Source organism: Geotrypetes seraphini, chromosome 1, assembly GCF_902459505.1.
Source record: "Geotrypetes seraphini chromosome 1, aGeoSer1.1, whole genome shotgun sequence".
Lineage (NCBI taxonomy): Eukaryota > Metazoa > Chordata > Amphibia > Gymnophiona > Dermophiidae > Geotrypetes > Geotrypetes seraphini.
Window position 1 is genome coordinate 526550483 of NC_047084.1, and position 20510 is coordinate 526570992.

Sequence of the window (20510 nt, forward strand, 5' to 3'; positions counted from 1 at the left end):
TGGTCCAAACCAAAAATATATAGTATATAAAGTGCTTCCAAACACAGATGTTCTCATAATACTATGAGGTGTACACAAACTTTTCCTCAAAGTCACTTACATACAAGCATGCCACTGAAGGTGCCATGGTAGCTCCCCATTGCAGTATCCTTTTCCTGCATAAACAACATATAATCAAATTTGAAATAATTTTTCCCCAATGCTATATTAGTTATGGCAAGCAAAAAAAGTCAACTTGCAAGGCTGACAATGAAAGAGTAAGAAAATGTTCCCGAATGATTTTGACAGCAGCCTGCTGGGGAATATTCGTATATAATGCTGTTATATCAAGGGTTACCATGAGAGCTTCTGTGGGTACACTCATCTGAGCGTGCAATAAATTCAACATGTCTGTGGTATCTTAAATGTAAGAAGGGGAGAGGGACCTTGGGGTGATAGTGTCTGATGATCTAAAGGTGAAAAAACAGTGTGACAAGGCAGTGGCTGCTGCCAGAAGGATGCTGGGCTGTATAAAGAGAGGCGTAGTCAGTAGAAGGAAGAAGGTGTTGATGCCCCTGTACAGGTCATTGGTAAGGCCCCACTTGGAGTATTGTGTTCAGTTTTGGAGACAGTATCTGGCAAAAGACATAAGAAGACTTGAGACGGTCCAGAGGAGGGCGACGAAAATGATAGGAGGCTTGCGCCAGAAGACATATGAGGAGAGACTGGAAGGGAGGGTGTAGATGGGCTGGAGTAAGTCTTAACAGAGATTTCGGCAGTTGGAACCCAAGCACAGTACCGGGTAAAGCTTTGGATTCTTGCCCAGAAATAGCTAAGAAGAAAAAATTTAAAAATTTAAATTGAATCAGGTTGGGCAGACTGGATGGACCATTCGGGTCTTTATCTGCCGTCATCTACTATGTTACTATGTATCTTGCTTTGGAAATCTCACTTTTAAGATGGAAATCCACAAAAATCAGACAGAGGCTCCAAAAGTGAGCCAAAGCCTGATACTATGGGACACCCAGGAGGACCTGTAGGGCTTTTATGAATCTTTGGCACAAAGTATATGACAGGAGTTACAGGAAAATCTTGTTGCATGAATTTATATTCTTTTTCAATAATTACAGCGCCTTCTAAAGCCTGAAGAAGAACATGATGGATGAACTCAGATAATTCCAGTCGGATCGGATGCTAATTTCACTGAGTGTCACTTAGTTGGCGCATAGTCTCTGCAACATATGCTTCTGTATCCAAAATGACAATTCCCCTGCCTTTGTCAGCAGGGTGAATAACGAAAGAACCAAAAACCAACCAATACAAAATAGCAGACATGAATTTAACAGATACAAGAAAGGGGGAAACTCCCCCGAGGACTGGACTCTGATGTCCTCCTGGGTAGGCACCTCTGCCCCTTAAACCCTCCCCCCCACTGGCAGACCCCCACCCAACAAACCCATCCCCCAACCCCTTCCCTCTCCCCCAAGCCAGGAACAAAGAGATAACCAAGATCAGATAGGTGGGGCAGGATACAACTGCAGTCGGTTCAAGATGCGACTCTGGCTCCTGGGAGGCAGAATGTCCAAATAAGGAGACCAAGTACAGACAAAGTCTCTGCTTCTGCGGCGAGAGGAGTAAGCCAGTCTAGCTTCCCATCCCATAAATTCGTGTAATTTATTCCTCCAATACCAGAAGGAAGGAGGAACATCAGACAACCAGTGATTCAGAATACACTTTTTCCCTAAGATATAACATTTCCTCAAAAACAGTTTTTCAGCAGAGGTATAAACAAAGAACACAGAGAAATGAGCAAGCAGCATATGCCAGAGTCTTAATAGCTTTCTGTTGCTCTACATTCATATTACTTTTAATCCTACTTTGGCCCCTCACGATCTTTGTGATTTCAAGCTCAACCAGATTTTGAAACACCTGTAAATGGGAGTCCCTAGCCCTGGGGGGGGGGGGGTGTCCAAGTGGATGGCTTTTATAAGCTCTGTTGGTCCCGATGCATATCATTCTGATCTTTACAAAACAGGGTCAGATAGCATTTCCTAATAAATTTGTACATACTAATACGTGTATGTAATGAATTGTAATTAGAATAAGGAACAAAGGATAATCCTTTTGATAATACTGAAATCTCAGTAGATGTTAATACTTGATGAGAGAAACTGAACATGTTAGACATACTTAAGTTGGCTTGGGAAGATCATTTGTTTGCTCCACCACGCCGAGACAAGATAAGTGCATCAGCACAAAAATTATGACACCGTTTATATGTATCAAAATTGTTTAAACTGATTAGCACTGTTTAACTTGACAATGAGGTTTTTCACCCTTTCAAGTTAGGCAAGTGTTTCTTCTCCAATGGGTTTTCGAGGCTTTTCCTCCACTGATAATCGTTATTTCAAGCTCTGTTCCACTATACAACAATTCACAGCAATTGATTGTTAGATTGAAGAATAGTATTGTTTTGCTATAAGGGAATTTGTTTTAGTTGTTTGAACCTCTCTATTTACCCTTCTCCATTCAGAATATTGACCATTTAAACCTACTCTCTTATTTTCTGTCTTTCAACCTGTTATTTCAACCATTACCTCCTATCCCATGACTTTCTAATTTCCTCAGAAGTCTTTCATAAGGTACTTTGTCAAATGCCTTTTGAAAATCCAAATACACAATATCAACTGGCTCACCTTTATCCACATGTTCATTCACCCCTTCAAAGAAATGCAGTAGATTAGTGAGGCAAGATTTCTCTTGACTAAATCTCTATTGGCTTTCTCTCATTAATACATTCTTATATATATGTTCTGTCATTTTGTTCTTTATAATAGTCTACCATTTTACCCGGCACAGACATCAATTCACCAGTTTATAATTTTTTGATCACATCTGGAATTCTTTTTAAGAATCTACATCAAGTAGGGCACCTCCAGTCTTCTGATACTATGCTGGATTTTAAAGAAAAATTACAGATTACCAACAATAGCTCTGCAAGTTCATTTTTCAATTCTATCGGTACTCTGGGATGTAACCATCTGGTCCAGGCAATTTGTTACTGTTCAGTTTGTCAAATTGACCCATTACATTATCCAGTATTACAGATATTTGTATGAGTTTCCCTGATTCATCAGAATTGAATACCATTTCTGGTACTGGTAGCTCCCCCACATCTTCCTCAGGGAAGACAGAGGCAAAGATTTCATTTAATCTCTCCGCTACATCCTTGTCTTCCCTGAGAGGCCCTTTTTATCCCTTGGTCGTCTAGTGATCCAACTGATTCTCTTCTTCGCTTTTTGCTTTTAATATACCTTTAAAAGTTTTTACAGTACGTTTTTGCTTCCAGCACAATCTTCTTTTCAAGGTCTCTCTTCACCTTCTTCATTAGCAACCTGTTGTCAGATAAACTGCCAAAATTTGCCCTGGCCACCCCTCCTCCAACTCATCCATTAACTTTAAGATGTCCTCCTCCCACTAACATACCTCTGCAATAGGTTTTTTGGTGCTAGGTCCAATGGTTCCAAAGTTAAAACAAAGAGACCAGTGTTCTTCAATGCAAGGCCTGGGAAGCCAATGGTGGCCCCTGGAAGCCTCCGAGGTGGACCTCATCATTGGGTTTTTTCTTGTATTCTGCTTCTCTACTCAAGCTCAAGGCAAATAGGGGAAGGCGGATAGAAGTGAAGCTGCATTCCTAAAAGAAAAGGCATTTCTCAGTAAATGAAGGGAATGCATTTGGAAATCCCCCCCCTCCTTGAAGATACTCTCAATAAAAAGTTTGAAGGTAGGCTGGTTGTGTAGATGTCATTGATACACACTTGTCAGCAGTGTTGCAGTCTCGCATGGGAAGATATTTGGTGGTTCACCTTTAGCTCATTTGGATCCAAAGTGGCACCAAACTTAAACTTTAGAGAAGACCACTGCAATAGACAGACATTAAAGTATGCATAAGAACATAAGAATTGCCATATTGAGACAGACCAAAGGTCCATCAAGCCCAGTATCCTGTTTCCAACAGTGGGCAACCCAGGTCTCAAGTGCCTAACTAGAACCCAAGTAGCAATACAGATTCTATGCTGCTTATCCTGGGAATACGCAATGGATTTCCACAAACCATCTCAATAATGGTCTATGGACTTCTCTTTTAGGAAATTAGCCAAACCTTAACCCCACTGATTTCACCACATTCTCCGGTAACACATTCCAGAGTTTAGTTACATGTCTTGAGAAGAAATATTTTCTCCAGTTTGTTAGTAGCTTCAATGCATGTCCCCTACTCCTAGTATTTTTGGAAAGCGTGAACAAGCGATTCACATCTACCCTTTCCACGCCACTCATTTTATAGACCTCTATCATATCACCCCTGAGTTGTCTTTTCTACAAGCTGAAGAGCTCTAGCTGCTTTAGCCTCTCCTCATAGGGAAGTCAACCCATCCATTTTATCATTTCTCTGTACCTTTTCTAATTCTGCTATATCTTTTTTGAGAAACGGCGACCAGAACTGCACACTGTATTCAAAGTGCAGCTGTACCATAAAGCGTTTAGAAGGGCGTTATAATATTTTCATCTTTGTTTCCATTCCTTTCCTGATAATTCCTAACATTATATTTGCTTTCTCAGCTGCTGCCGCACATTGAGCTGAGGGTTTCACCATATCCTCAACAATGACCCCTAGATCCTTTTCTTGGGCAGTGACTCCCAACACTTTACAACCCAGCATCACATAGCTATAGTTCGGGTTCCTCTTTCCCATATGAATCACTTTGCACTTGCTCACATTAATCATCATCTTCCATTTTGATACAGAGTCTTCCAGTCTCACAAGGTCCTCTTGCAATTTTTCACAATCCTCTTGCGATTTAACAACTTTGGTCATCAGCAAATTTTATTGTCTCACTAGTTATTCCCATCTCTAGATCATTGATAAATATGTTAAAGCACCGATCCCTTATGCATTCATAAGATTATTTCCTATTCAGCCAAGTATAAAAGGATGAAGTTGAAAAGCCCCCAAAAAATGCTCAGAGTAAAAAGACAACTAAAAAATGATGGAATTAACAGAAAATTGAAACTAGAGGGGAAAATGAGTGGACAAAAGATCTCTTGAACATTAAGGAGCAAATTCTCAAAACAGCAGTTAATTAGGTGGTGGCAGGAGCCCTACCATCACCTAACTTGATCATTTTAATAGGTTCATTTGGTGCAATAATTGACTGCGCTGATTAAAAACCAATTAACATGTTAAAAAATGGAGATGCCTAAAAAACAGCATCGTTGTCCCAACTAAAGTAGGTACCTAAGGGCACCTACAGTCACTGTAGGCGCTTTAACACTGGAAGTGGCCTTAGGCGCCTCTTTAGACGCGATTCTTGTGGAAGATAGGTGCCACAAATGTATCCATGATTCTCCAAACAGCGCCATTGTGTGATTTACATGTGATCATCAACTGTTTTGTAGGTGGCCGCCGATAACGGTGCCATTTACAGAATCCAACCTGAATTGATCATTTTGGTTTTATTACTAAGCAGCAATGTGGTTAGAAAGTTTCAGAGGGAACATTTATTTAAATCACCAAGCAAACAGAAAGGATCAAAGAACAGCCTTTATCTATGGATATTTTTTTTTGAACGGCAACCCGGGCTGAAGGGGCTGGTCCCCTGCAAGATTTAGCGCAAGGGAACCCACCAACAATGGGAAGTAAAACAAACAATTAGATAACATGCTCACTGTGAGGATAGTTGATAGATACACAGGTGGATGCCAACGCTAATTTCCCAAAGCTTCTGATCTGTTGCATTCCCTCTGGATTTAACCAACAGGGTTTTTTGTTTGTTTGTTTTAAGATGAGGAGGGAGCCAGGAGTGCAGGGCAATTCTGAAATAAGGTGACCAGGGATGGGTAGGGAACTGGTATCACAAGCTATATCCTGAAAAAGCACCTAGGGAGCCTATCCCCATGCTCAATGAATCAGCAAAGCTGAGCCTAGAGCTGGACCAGACCATGCTGAGCAGCAGATAAGACCAGGAGTAGGATAGAGACCACCCATCCACCTGTGAAGAGAGATTATACTGGAGTAAGTAAACCAGTGAGCAAGACCATTGCATATATGCCAGAGCTCAACTCTGTGCTCTACCTCCACCTGCTGGTAGGTGGACTTAATCCACTCATCTGGATCATCTGCTGATGATGACAAGGAAGCGATTTAAAAAAAATATAAACCATATATGATAATACCTCACAAGATAAGTAATGAGAAAATATTAATTTGAAATAAAAATTGATCCAATATAAAAAAAATATTCTGGTGGTTTGGGACCAGCAAGTGCAATGATGGCCAAGGTACTAGCCTGTGCTCGTTTTTAATTGAGCACGTAAGCTGGTGGTCTGAGCACTTCACTTCACTTTATTTATTTTTTAATTCTTTATTCATTTTTTAATCTTACATCAAGTGTACAAATAATAAAACATTTGAAATTAAATACATCACTTGAATTTCTTTCTAGTATAACATCAAATATATAAATTTATTCCCTTCCCACCCACCCTTTCCTTTAACATTTAATCAAAAATATACAAATATAAATATTCTTTTCTATTGATTAAACCTACAGTAAACTTTAAAACCATCTTCCTCCCCCCATTTGCAAATATTCACTTTATATTTACAATTACATTGGTATTAATTGAGATGATTGTTGTGAATTTCCACTGATATGTTTCTCATATATGTTTTTCATATATAAGTCAAAATACAGAAAAAAGCTAAATATAAAAATTCAATCAATATACAAGATAAAATTGCTACAAGATGATATAGATGATCAAAACCAAAACTTTAAATAGAAAGTCTCTGCATAAAAATTGGCAAAAGCCCTGATTTTAAGGATCTTGATCCAAGGGCCCACTATTAACTATTTAGGATACAAATAAAACATGATATAGCAGTTATTCTGTCAGCGCAGATGCTTCAGCAAATCTTCCTAAATATTAAAAAAAACAACCTTCAACACTTAGCAATTACACCTCCATAATTGCTGGAATGTTCTGCAATACGATACTAAAAAGGATGCTCCAGTTTGATATCATTATTGCAATCCAATGTAAAAGGTAGAACACTTAACTTTTGCCAACATGAAGAAAAGTATCAAAATACGTCAATGGGAAGATTAAAAATGAAGTGTATCCATTATAATCATGGATACTTGGGGTTTTGGCATAATCCAAAATGGATAGACTACACCTACTGTAAACTCTATCAAACTGCTCAAAGATATTCATGGTCAAAAATCAATATCGGAATGTACTTTTAAATTTAATCTAGAGCGAGTGTCCAGACCCACGCTTCCAAGCTCTATCATGTCAGCTTTTTTGGTTTTTGCTGTCGACATGAGATCAAATTGTTGTCAACCCCAGTGGCAAACAATGATTTGAAATGTGGATACCAACAGTGTTCTTTCACATCCAAGATCTATCTGCTGAGGAAGTCTGCTTGTACATTGTCCACTCCTGCTACATGCGCTGCCAAGTGCCTGCAGATGATGTTCTGCCCAGATGAAGAGCAGGCAGGCTTCTAGAGATAGCTGGGCACCCTTGGTGCCGCCCTAGCAATTAAATATTCCACCACTGTAGCATTGTCCGAGAAGACCCGGATCACCTGGCCTTCCAAAGTCTTTTGCAATTTCACCACAGCTAGTCGAATGGCTCAGAGCTCTAGCTGACTGATCGACCACTTCCTCTGGGTGGGCAATCAGTGCCCTTGAATTGGACAATGGTTGCAATGAGCTCCCCAGACAAGGAGACTGATGTCTGTCATCATTATCACCCAGGATGCTATGCGAAGGAACATGTCCTTGATAACGGACTGAGAGCGGAGTCACCAATCTATGCTGGCCTAGGCCTCCAGTGTCTAAGGTAGAGCCCTGAATAATAAGTCAGAGATCAACGCATGTTGGAGAGGACGCATGTGGGCTCTCACCTAAGGAATCATATCTATTGTGGCTACCATTGAACCTAATCTCAATGGTCCTGACAAATTATTGAAATATAGACAGAGCTGGTTGGTCAGAAGGCACTGTATCTGAGAAAAAAAGCTTCTGTCTGTGTGCTTCTGGAAGATAGGCACAGCCTGCAGCCGTGTCGAACAAGACCCCCAGGTACTCCAGGGATTGTGTCAGTGACAAATGGCTCTAGGCCTCAGATCACCTGATCTACTGTGCACCAACCCTCAGACAATGAAGGAGCCCTGATCAGCCAGTCGTCCAGGTAGAGAAGAACCTGCAGATTCATGTTTCGCAGGCAGGCTGCCACGAGGCACTTTGGTGAATGTGAAGGGAGCTGTCACCAGGCAAAAGGGCAGGGGTGAGAACTAGAAATGCTGTTCCAGGACATGAAACATTAGAAACCTTCTGTTTTCTGGGAAAAAGAGAATATACAAGTAGGCCTCTGTCAGATCTAGAGAGACTAGGAAACCTCCCGGAGCCACCACCATTATGACAATTTGAATCGTCTCAATGTGAAAACTCGGGACTCAGAGTGTTGCATTAATATGCGTAAGGTCCAAAATAGGTCTCCAATCGTCAGAGCTTCTCTTTGGCACAATGAAGTATATTTATTTTAAAAATTTCTTACCCACTTAAACCTAAGCGGCTTACAATAATCATAAAATAATGTACATTCCAGTATACTCATTAAAAATCACCACTCATTCAAGTTAAAAGCCTCAATAAACAAAGTTGTTTTTAATATGTTCTTAAATTTCTGAATATCCAAAAGTAATCTCAAGGATCCTGTCAAATTATTCTATAACTAGCTCTTTATACGGGTGCTAGACACGCTTCCTTCCTTTCCCCTTCCCCTTGCATGGTCTCCTTCGTGATCAGGACGGGGTGGAGGGGGCTGCCGTCCGGGGCCGGCGGAGAGGAGCTAGGCGGCTGGAGGAATAGCAGCAGTCGCTGCCGATCGCAGCCTCAATCCTACCTGGATTTCCTTTTTTATCAGCATCGGGAAGGTGGAGAGCGGCCTGCGAGGTTCGCTACAGCGGCTGGCGAACCTCAGCAGGCCGCTTTGAAGAGCAGCGGCAGTGGGAGGGAGGAGTCTCTGGAACACGCGCCTCCAGCTAGCACAGGTGCCGTGAGGTGTGACACAGCACACCTCACGCCACCAGGAATCACGATTTTTGAAAAGCGCATGCGCGCTTAGCCTTTTATTATTATGGATACTCCTGCTATTGAGATTACAGATGCTCTCGTATTTTCATAATGTGCATGTAAGAACTCATTTGTAGTTCTAAGAGGCTGCAAAAGTGTCATCACCTGTGTCAAATACCAAGGAATTTTATAATGGATCACTTTAAAGACAAAATGACTATATAGGCAACCAATGAAGCTTTTTCAGCCATGGTATAACATGGGCTATCTGCCCAAGCCTGAGTTTTCAGGAAGCACCAGCATTATGATCTAAAAGTCTAGCAGCCTGCTCACAGTGGCTTGCACTTGGGAAGCTTTGTCCAGGCACCCCATGGGAGAGTCCACAAACCAATCTGTTAGAGGTCTGGCAAATTCCAGCTTGTAGGCACTCTAGATGATGTCCGGAACCCAGCAGTTGGATCAAATCTGAACCCAGGCCTGCAGAAAATCCAAGAGTCAGCCACCTATCCTGAGAGGGGCCGCCTCCAACCTGGTGTCATTGCGATTTCTTGGTGGAGGGGATGGCATGGGGTGCTGAATATTGGTTTCATCTGGGTCTGGAAGGTCTGGAAAATCTCTGTAATTCTAGGAGAATCTCTGAAAAGTAGAGGTGGAAAACTGCCGAGATCATCTGGAGCCATGAAAATTAGAGCAACCAGAGCCCCTAGATCAGGGGTGTCAAACTCAATCACATAAGGGGCTGAAATCTAAAACACACAGGCTAAGTTGTGAGCCAAATTTTTTTATTAAGATACTTAGGGGTCTTTTTATTAAGGTACGCTAACCGATTTAGCGTACTCTAAAGATTAGAACATGCTAAATGCGTACCTTAACAAAAGGACCCCTTAGTTTTAGTAGAAGTATAGGGTTACAACCCTGGCTCTGTGATGTAAACAAAATAAATAAATAAAAAAAACTTTCCCTCTCTCTTTTAGGTCCTAGTTCACGCTTGCTGTCCAACACCAGCTCTGGCAGGATACACATTTCAAATAAGACATACTGTAATCACAAAATAGAAAATAAAATTATTTTTTCTAACTTTTGTTGTCTGGTCATTATCCAAATCATGTTGGTCCCAGGCTCTGGTTGTCTTCTGATAACTCACTTGCCAGGGTCTCCTGCCCATTTATCAAACCCTTCTTTCATCTTCCATCTCTGTCCTCCCCTTCGATTTCCCTTCCCTCCACTGGAGGTCTAGCATCTTTCCTTTTTTTGTCTCCATCCCCAGAGCCACCATTTCTCCTTTTCTCAAATACCTTTTCATCCAGCATCTCTCCCTCCTTCCCCACCACCCCAGGGCCCACCATCTCTCCCTTTATCTTCCCAACTACCCTCCTATCCAGTATCTATATCCCCCTCCAAACCATTCCTTGTATCCAACTTCCCTCCCTTTCGGTTCCTTCCCTTCCTCCATCCCATTGTCTACTATCTCTCTCTCTCCTGTTTTTAGACCCATTATTTCTTCCCCTCCCCCCCCCACTCTCAGTCTGGCATATGCACTTCTCTTTGGACCCCTCCTTCGCTCCCTCCATGTACTTCTACACCAGGGCCAGCCCTGGCAGCCCTCACCTCCCAGGCCTGCATGTTTTCCCCATTCTTTTTAGCATCCTCAGGCTTCCCAGTCTCACCTTCAAAGCAGCCTGCAGAGGAACGCCAGTTGGCTGTAGCAATCCTAGCAGGCTGCCATCGGCCTCTGCAGCACGTTCCCTCTACCACGGTCCCGCCCCTCCTTTGACGTACGGGATTGTGGCAGAGGGAACATGCAGCGGAGGCTACGGCAGCCTGCTAGGATCGCTACAGCTGACCGGTGAACCTCTGCAGGATGCTTTGAAAGTGAGACCGGGAAGCTGGGAGAGAGATGGTGGACAATGAGATGGAGGGAGGGAAGGAACAGGGTATTTTCTCACGGGCCCGAGTTTGACACCCCTGCCCTAGAGGGTCTGTGTGTCTGCTATCACGCAAAGTCTTGGGTCAACTGACTACTACAGAAGTCATAAGATTGTCCAGAATCCAAATAACAACTGCCCCTTAAAAGGGAATCTGCTGAGAGTAGCTTTAGAGGATGAATCTCCAGTCCATTGTCTGATCCAGAGCATTCTGCGGGCAGAGATGGAATAAGCCGGCTGTACTCATAACACAAAGAATGCCTTAGGCGGTATACAGTCACTTGTACACATGGCTTGTGCTAAATATCAAGGAATACCCTGAATGAGAGCCTGGAAAATCAAGATCAACACTTTAAACACAAGACTACTTCACAGGCAACCAATGCAATTGCTGTAAAAGTGAAACAACATGCTCAAACTTATTGCTGCCAAAGATCAAACATACAGTGACATTTTGGACTGCTTGCAATGCTCTGCACCGAGATGATACCAACCCCAGGTATAAGGCATCACAATAATCAAGCCTCTGCAATATCATGCATTGCACCACAAGTCCATACAAAACTATAGCTCATTTTTTGAAGAAAATAGACTTAGTGAGCTATAGAAATAAGCTGTTCAATTAAAATTAATTGTATACAGGGCTTAATTTGAAGACAAAAAAAGGAAGTGGAACTGTGGAGTCAGTAAAGGGGGCAGACAGGCCAGGGCAGAAGCAACAAAAGATAGGCTAGATTAGGGAGCATCGTGACTATTCTCTGCTCATCTTTCCTGCTGGTTGCCTGGAAGGAAGGAAGGAACTGGAACAAAACAACTATCACTTAGGTGTCTGAAAAAAGTGGCAGATCCGAGTTCCAGGACATTCCTCTAGAAATTAAGCTGTGTTTATGCTATCTAATCTATTGTACATGAAAACAAGGATATATTGTATATCACGAGATATACAGTATACAGCCTGTGGGTTGGAGCTGCCTGTACTGAAGCTGCAGTTAGCTTACTGGGAGAACTTTTGCTTCAAACAAGCCTGTGTCTTTGGACTGCCTCTCATATTCCACAACCACTACACAACACCAACTCACAAAAATATTTGGTTTTTATTAAAACACTGTTGTTGAGAAAATGTGAATACCTGTCATATAAACATAGAAATTTATAATACAAAGTATCTATTTACAGCATATAAACGTAATTAGTTTTTATTGCCCTTGAGCTAATTTTTGGAAAAATGAGTCTAAAAATTCAATTTCTATTCTGAATTGTAACAAAGGCAATACTAAATGGAACTAAAGTTGTCTAAATATTGATTATTCTATTTATCCTCATGTGTTGAAATGGCTATGTAAAATCACCAGACATGTGACTTCTTTACCAAGATTTCACATGTTCTTTCAACCATAAACTAAGGAAGTGTTGCATCTTCCTTCTGGGGTACATCTAACTATTTGAGTTTTCAGAATGCCATATATGTCCATTTCTTGGCAAGCTATTAGCAAAGTGATTTGCCATTGCCTCTCTCAAGTCATCTTTACACCCAAGCTATGTTGGGCACTCATTTATTAACTGAAAGTGGATAAATGGCTGAGATGGCCAGATTCTGTTTACCTGACAAAATTCCAGTATGAGATTCAAACTCAGGTTGTAAGAGCAGTAGGCAAGCAACCTACCAAATGGACTATAAGCCCTCAAGAATAGGGGCCATTCTAGTCAAAACTGAAAAGCCATGCCTGTCCCCCCATCCCCCAATGGAAAAAAGATCCCTGTGGGCCACTGCTGCTGCCCCCTGAATCCTTCTCACCCCAAACATCTCCAGGCCTACTACTACTACTAATCATTTCTATAATATTACTAAACATACATGGTGCTGTGCACATTACTATATATGCAGGTACTTTCTCTGTCCCTAGTGATCATACTTTGTAACCCTCCTTCTATAACTCTTTTGTAATTCGCCTTGAACCGCAAGGTAATGGCGGAATAGAAATATCTAATGTAATGTAATCTCACAAATTACATTTGTTTGTTTTTTTTGTACCTGGGGCAATGGAGGATTAAGCGATTTGCCCAGGGTCACAAAGAGCTACAGTGGGATTGAAACATTCAGGATCTCAGTCCACTGTTAGGCTACTCCTCCACTTTGAAATGGCTGCAGAGACTGACAAAGGAAGTCCCAGAAGCCATGTTGAGATTGGCACCAGAATAAGCAAGAGCAACCTCAATATGGCTTCCAGGATCTCCTAAGAAGTCTCATCCGTGGCAGCTTCATATCTCAGGCAGTGGCAATAGACAGAGCAATAGGCAGAAAGAGTGGGGTTATTTACTGCCCCAGAAGAGGCCATTATATCATCAGGGCATGTTAAAGTAGGCCTGGGTAGGTCCTATTGATACTCAGTGGTGGGGGGAGGGGTGAAGGAGGCACATAGTTTTGATTTCAACCAAACATGTCCACTGAAATGCAAACCCATATTTCAGATCAAATTCAGCGCCTAATCCAAAAGTGAAATTCAGTCAGACTCTGCTCAAAAATATGAATATCTGCATACAGCAAGTCTCCAATAAATACAAATGTAGTTAATGAATATTCATAAGAATAGCCTTACTGGGTCAGACCAATGGTCCATCCAGCCCAGTATCCCGTTTTCACGGAGGCCAAGCCAAGTCACCAGTACCTGGCAAAAACCCAACTAGTAGCAGCAGACTATGGACTTTTCCTCCAGGAATTTGTTCAAACCTTTTTTCAAAACCAGCTACATTAACTGCTCTTACCACATCCTCTGGCAACACATTCCAGAGCTTAACTATTCTCCAAGTGAAAAATTAGTTCCTCCTATTGGTTTTAAAAGTATTACTCTGTAACTTCATCGAGTGTCCCCTAGTCTTTGTAAATCTTAATGTAGTAAAAAGAAAATAAATTGATCCACTTGTACCAGTTCTACACCACTCAGGATTTTGTAGACTTCAATCATATCTCCAGTCTCCGTCTCTTTTCCAAGCTGAAGAGCCTTAACCTCTTTAGTCTTTCCTCATATGGAAACTGTACGATGGCCTTCTAGCCAATCGAGCAACAAAACTAGACTACCAACTCTCCAATTTACTGATAACGACTCCAGACTACAAATCGTTTAGAAAAGAAATAAAAACCATCCTATTCAAGACATCCTTGAAGACAAACTAACACTGCAAGACTCATCCCAATTCTGTGAAGCAACTCACTCTACTCTTCAATTTCTCTGGAAATGGCCAGATAACTTCTTTTGTAATCCGCCTTGAACCGCAAGGTATTGGCGGAATAGAAATCACTAATGTAATATGAGAGGAGTCCTATCTCCTTTATCTTGATTGCTCTTCTTTGAAATTTTTCTAGTGTCTGTATATCTTTTTTGAGATAAGGAGACCAAAATTGAATGCAATACTCAAGGTGAGGTTACACCATTGAGCAATACAGAGGCATTACAACATTCTTAGTCTTGTTAACCATCCCTTTTCTAATAATTCCAAGCATCCTGTTTGCTTTCTTGGCCGCTGCTTCAGCGTATTGTCTACAATGACACCCAGATCCTTTTCTTGAGCGCTGACCCCCAAGGTGGTCACTAGAATCCGATAACTATGATTTGGATTATTCTTCCCAATGTGCATCACTTTGCATTTGACCACATTGAATTTCATTTTCCATTTGGAGTCCAGTCTTCCAATTTCCTAAGGTCTTCCTGCAGTTTTTCCACAGTCCACAAGCATTTTAACAACTTTGAACAGTTTAACATCATCTGTAAATTTAATCACCAGAGGCTATGCAGTACTGACCAAGAGCAAAAGGTTGCCTAATACAAGGTGGTGGAAATGACATGGTCATGTAAGATTCAACATACAAAGTTTCATCAAAATCTGTGATGATGAGGTGAGAAGCCCTAGACCACGGAATGACCCAGTGGCACTTTTTATTCTTTCCTACCCAATAGTGTTGGAATTATTTAAAAAGAAGGGGGACGGTCAAGGAATGTCTGCCCATCTAGAGGCAAAATATCTTTGAAACTATAACAATTAAAGCTAGTGGAAAAACTAATGAAAATGCATCAAGTTCAAAAGAGGGCCAGAGGGATTATAGATATATAAGCCCCTGCTACATTATATAAGAACAGCCTTACTGGGTCAGACCAATGGTCCATCAAGCCCAGAAGCCTATTCTCACCGTAGCCAATCCAGGTCACTAATACCTGGCCAAAATCCAAGGAGTAGCAACATTCTATACTACCAATCCAGGGCAAGCAGTGGCTTCCTCCCTGTATTTCTCAACAACATACTATTGACTTTCCTCCAGAAACTTGTCCAAACATTTCTTAAAACCAGCTATGATATCCGCTCTTACCACAACCTCTGGCAATGCGTTCCAGAGCTTAACTATGCTCTGAGTGAAAAAAAATTTCCTCCTATTGGTTTTAAAAGTATTTCCCTGTAACTTCATTGAGTGTTCCTTAGGGCTCATTTTATCAAGGTGCGGTAGGGGTTTAACGCGCGGAATACCACGCGTTAAACTGCCTGCCGCGCTAGTCGCTAACGCCTCCATTGACGAGGCATTAGTTTTTTGGCTTGCCGCAAGGGTTAGCGCATGATGAAATGTCCGACGCACTAACCCCGCTAGCGCACCTTGATAAAAGGAGCCCTTAGTCTTTGTAATTTTTGACGGACTGAAAAATCGATCCACTTCTACCCATTCTACTCCACTCAGGATTTTGTAGATTTCAATATCTCTCCACAGCAGTCTCTTTTCCAAGCTAAGAAGCCCTAACCGTTTCAGTCTTTCCTCATATGAGAGGAGTTCCATCCCCTTTATCATTTTGGTTACTCTTCTTTGAACCTTTTCTAGCGCCACAATAGCTTTCTTGAAATAAGTAGACCAGAACTGAACACAATACTCCAGATGAGGTTGCACCATGGAGCGATACAGTAGCATTATAACATTCTTAGTCTTGTTAACCAAATTCCTAAAAGAGGAGTTCCAGAATATACAGAACAATAAAAGCATAGCAGTTAGGGAACTCTTCCTTTAAACTACCTGTTCCTATTTTCTAACACCCCCCTGCTACTGCCCCATCTCCTTCAATAAGTACTCCATGCCAAAAGCTATCTCCCCAAAACTGCCCCAACCCCAATAACTACTCACACAACTGCACCACCATCCACCTACAATTCTTCCCCCTCCAAGTGCCACAATACACAATTCAACTACCTATATTTGTTATTAAGGAACAAATCAGAAGTGCACTTCCTATAAAGTCCAACCAAACCCCAAACTACCACCGAATCTAACCACTTTCGGCTAAAACTTGCTGCCTAATTTCAACTGAAACAGAAATATACAGTTTGTATAAATACAAATCAATGAGGCCCACCGGGGATTGTCAGAACTTGCTGTCAGCAGCCCTCTGCTAAACCCGCAGGAGATTATTCCCAGGAACTGCAAGCACAGGCTGACAGCTGGGAGAGCCATTTTAACAAATATTTCTTAAGTCTAGCACATTTAGTATCCCAAGTTAATGCAGATATAGTAACATACCATCTGAGATAGTCATGATTCTTTTTACATGCTCTTACAAGGGACCTAACAGATTTTTTTGTTTACCCAAACTGCACATAAACAAGAGAAAGTAGCGTTGTGATAGTCTCTGTTTTGCATTTAGTTAAAGGACAAGTACCATACAGTAGATCCTTATAATTAAAATTTTAAAAAAAAGAGAGTAAAAGAGAAGAATCCAGATCAGTGTATCGCAAACAGAGTGCCTTTTGAGATTTTAAGTGTGCCACGGCACACAGGGCAGGAAGCGAGGCTCCGGCGCAAGCGTCAGCTGACTTCTCCTACCGTCACGTATGCCAGGACAGACTTTTACACAGCTGCCACTAGCAGTAGTTTAGCCCGGTTTCATCAGGCAGCCTCGGGACCTTTGCTAGGCCGGCCCGCATCGCATCATCAAAGTGGGTCGGCCTAGCAAAGGCCCCGAGGCTGCCTGATGAAACCGGGCTAAACTACTGTTAGTGGCAGCTGTGTGTCGAAGTTAAAAGCACACAGTGAGCTGCCGCTAACAGTGACAAGAGAGGTATTGCTGGACAGGGAAGGGAGAAGGAGTACTGATGGACATGGGGAGCAGGGAAGGGGTACTGATGGGCAGGGGGGAGATAAAAGGATGGGAGAAGAGGTGCTGTTGGACCTGGCAGAAAGCGAGGGAAAGGAAAGGTACTACACACTGGAGGGGAGGGTTAAGATGGTGCATGGGGAGAGAGCATGCTGGGTTGGGGGTGGGAAGGAGGGATGCCACTTGAGGGAAGAGGCAAGGACAGAGAAAGAAAGCGTGCAGGAGGCAGAAAGTGTTGGACTCATGGAGAGGGCGAGATGGATGGGGAGGACAAAAAGGAGGGAAGGAGAAATGTTACACTCTGGGGAAGGGGGAGAGGGCAGAGAGTGAAAAGTTGGACTCATGGAGAGAGCGAGAGAGATGTTGGTTTGGGGGAGGGAAGGAGGGCCAGAGGCAAAGCATGCAGGAGAAAAAGAGAAAAAAATGTTGGACTGGTGGAAAGGAGGGAGACACGTTGGACTGGGAGGGGGGCCAGAAATGAGGAAGGGAAGGGAGATGGACTGCAGGGGGAAGAAAGGAGGAAGGGAAAGAGAAATGTTACAATGGGTGGGAGGGAGAAATTCCTAAAGGAAGGGAGAGATATCAGACCAGGGAATAGAAGGGAAGGAGGGATGTCTGGTAGTGCTATAGAAATAATAATAGTAGTAGTAAAGAGAGATGTCATATTATGGGAAGGAGAGGGGAGAGATGCCAAACTGGGAAGGGGGAAAAGGAAGAAGAGCAATGTTGGACCATGGGTAGGGGAAGGAGAACAATGTCAGACCATGGAAATAGGGAGGGAAGGAGAGAGAGATAGGAAAGGAAGACATGAAAAAGTAGATTTTGAGAAGAAAGCAGAAAAATGGAAATATTGAATGTTAAGTTAATGCCAAAGATGGCAGAAAGTGAAGATGGATGCAAGGCAGAAAGTGAAGAAGGAGAAAAAAAGAGTCAATGGATAAGAGGGCTCTGGAAACATAGTTAAAAGCACAGAAAAATAAAGTCACTAGGCAACAAATGCAGGGAAAATGATTTTTTATATAGTAACTGAAATGTGTGAGTTTTGAGAATTTCAATCTGCTGTGTATATGAAAAATGAATGGAAAAAATTACATTACAATTAGTAAAGGGGGTGGGATCTGGGGAATACCTTAGGTGGGTCTAGGGTGGCGTTTGGGAGGTCTGTGGTTGTGGGTACTCAGTTGATATTAGTTAGACTTCCCTGCTGGCATGCTGTACTGGCATTTCAGGGCCTGTATGGAGGGCCTCTGCACATGCGTGGATGTCAGCGTGATGATGTCGTGCATGCATGTGATGTCATCACGGCAATGTCCGTGCACTTCTGGGTGCCTCGAGCCGTGGCCACTACCTTTAGTGTGTCCTGGCTCAAAAAAGTTTGAGACACACTCATCCAAATACTAGCCTACACTACACCAGTCTGATGCACAATGCGGAATTAAAAAAAAGCACATTAACACTAGAGGTCATCACAGCCACTTTGAAAGTACAGCCAGCAGGGACAGGAGCAAGAGTATCTGGGGGTCACTATTGCCTTGACTACCAGGGATTGTAAAATAGGCCTTAGGGGAGCACTTATAAGTGTACACATAGAAACCAACTTTTCAAAATGGATTGGGGTGCTAAACCCAACAGAAATTACACCTCCTTGGACAGTCAATGTGTTTGCTCAATATCTGGGGTACTGAAGCACCCACAGAGCAGGCTCCAATGGGTGGGCAGAGGGGCGACCCACAAATTGGGCAAAGCACAAATTTTCACCTTTCACCAAAAACACACCGGCGGTTTCTGCAGGTGTGCTTTTGCAAAGAGAGGATTTGGGGCCAGTTTCTGCACCTGAAATTTGGTCAGCCTCTACCTTCCACTAAAACATTTTCTTTTATGTTCCCACTCAGAAGCATGCACCACTGAAAAAGAGTGCTTAAAACTGAAGAGCTCTCGAAACTCTCGATCACCCCCCTACGCATTATCTTCTAGAGCGACTGTATACTTTTTGGGTGGGGGCGGTATCACAGGTGATAACAGATGAAATTCTTATGCCCCTTATATATATTCAAAGTAACATATACTCTTCGACCTCAATTCATCGAATCACATGAGTCCATTAAAAGACTGCTTAACACATAGCTGTCTCTATGATCACAGTATGTGATTGGTTTGTTGGGTTTTTTTTTAACAGATTTGTCCGCTTTCAGGAATCAGAGAAACGTTTTTGTCACGTTAAGTGATGAGTGCCTTGCCATAAACCAGAGCTCCCGGCTCCTTCCAAGGCACCAAAGAGTAAAACGCCTGCACGAAAATTGCATGGCATGACCAGAAGCAGCCAAGTCCACCAGGTAAAAACTACTGAACTCAATGAGTTCCCTTAGAAGTTGTTCTGCGTGGGAGAAGGGGGAGGGGGGAAGCACAGGCGGGAGTTTGTATGTGCATGTGTCTTATACATACGGATACTGCGAAGCCCCAAACGGAGCCAGACAGCTCTGACCGCCAAGAATATGCGCCGGCCAGACCCCGCGCGCGCGACCCCCTCGTGACAGCAGCTTCACCACCCTGGCACCAAGGGAGGGAACCGGGCAGCCTCACCTCCATGGTAGAAACGGTGCTGGTGAAGAGGTCCTCACCGTCTTCCAACTCCTCGAAGTCCGGCTGCTTCCCATCCCCCAGCGGAGGAGGCTCCCGCTCCGCCGCCATCTTCTGTCTGTCAACACCCGCGAATCCGAAAACGCTAGCGACGGACGAGTTGCCGGGATTGGTCGGAGGCGAGCAATCACGTGAGAGCTCCAACAGGAAACGACGAAAAGCAAATTGACCACTACGCATGCGCAAAGGGGGGACACCCCTCCTCCCCCCAGCTGTCAAGAATCCCCGCCCCATTACTGGCGCTGCACGTGAGTTAATGCCTGCCCTCTCTTATTTCGCCCCACCCACTTGGCTCTCAACTGTTTGATGTATGCGTTTTTTTTGTGTTGACTGAACGGTGCAGACTGCGCGTGACGGTGTATGGTCATGCAGGGCTCCTGTGTGTCAACAGGATCTTGTAATATAAGCTTCAAAGATTCTATACAAAAAGGCCTGGTTATTTTCTTCGATATTTCAAAAGTATGATGGATTCCAGTGAATGATTATGAGAGGTTAAAGTAACAAAGCTAGTGGAAGAATATTAGTAGAGCCGGTGCAATTATAGCGGATATCTTTACCTAAGCTATCCTTTAGCCTTATATGTAAATCAATTAACTTTCATGCCCCCCCCCCCCAATATTTTTGATTATTAAATTCAACAATTACTTATCATCAAAAAAAATCTATAAAAGTATAGGTTAAAGCTATTTATGGGGGGGTTT

At 42.7% G+C, this 20510-nt stretch overlaps 1 protein-coding gene across 2 annotated transcripts in view; it reads right to left on the bottom strand.

The window, feature by feature from the left end:
- SNX2 (sorting nexin 2) overlaps positions 1 to 20009 on the bottom strand; it is a 162000-nt gene extending 141991 nt beyond the window's left edge. The window contains exon 1 of one of the 2 annotated variants that reach the window (XM_033929011.1): positions 19791 to 20009. In XM_033929011.1, coding sequence (XP_033784902.1) covers positions 19791 to 19826 — 36 coding nt within the window. In that variant the 5' untranslated portion in view covers positions 19827 to 20009. Of the gene's footprint in view, positions 1 to 19752 lie in introns of both variants that reach the window. The other variant, XM_033929010.1, reaches the window with a different exon arrangement.
- Positions 20010 to 20510: the final 501 nt, after the last annotated feature.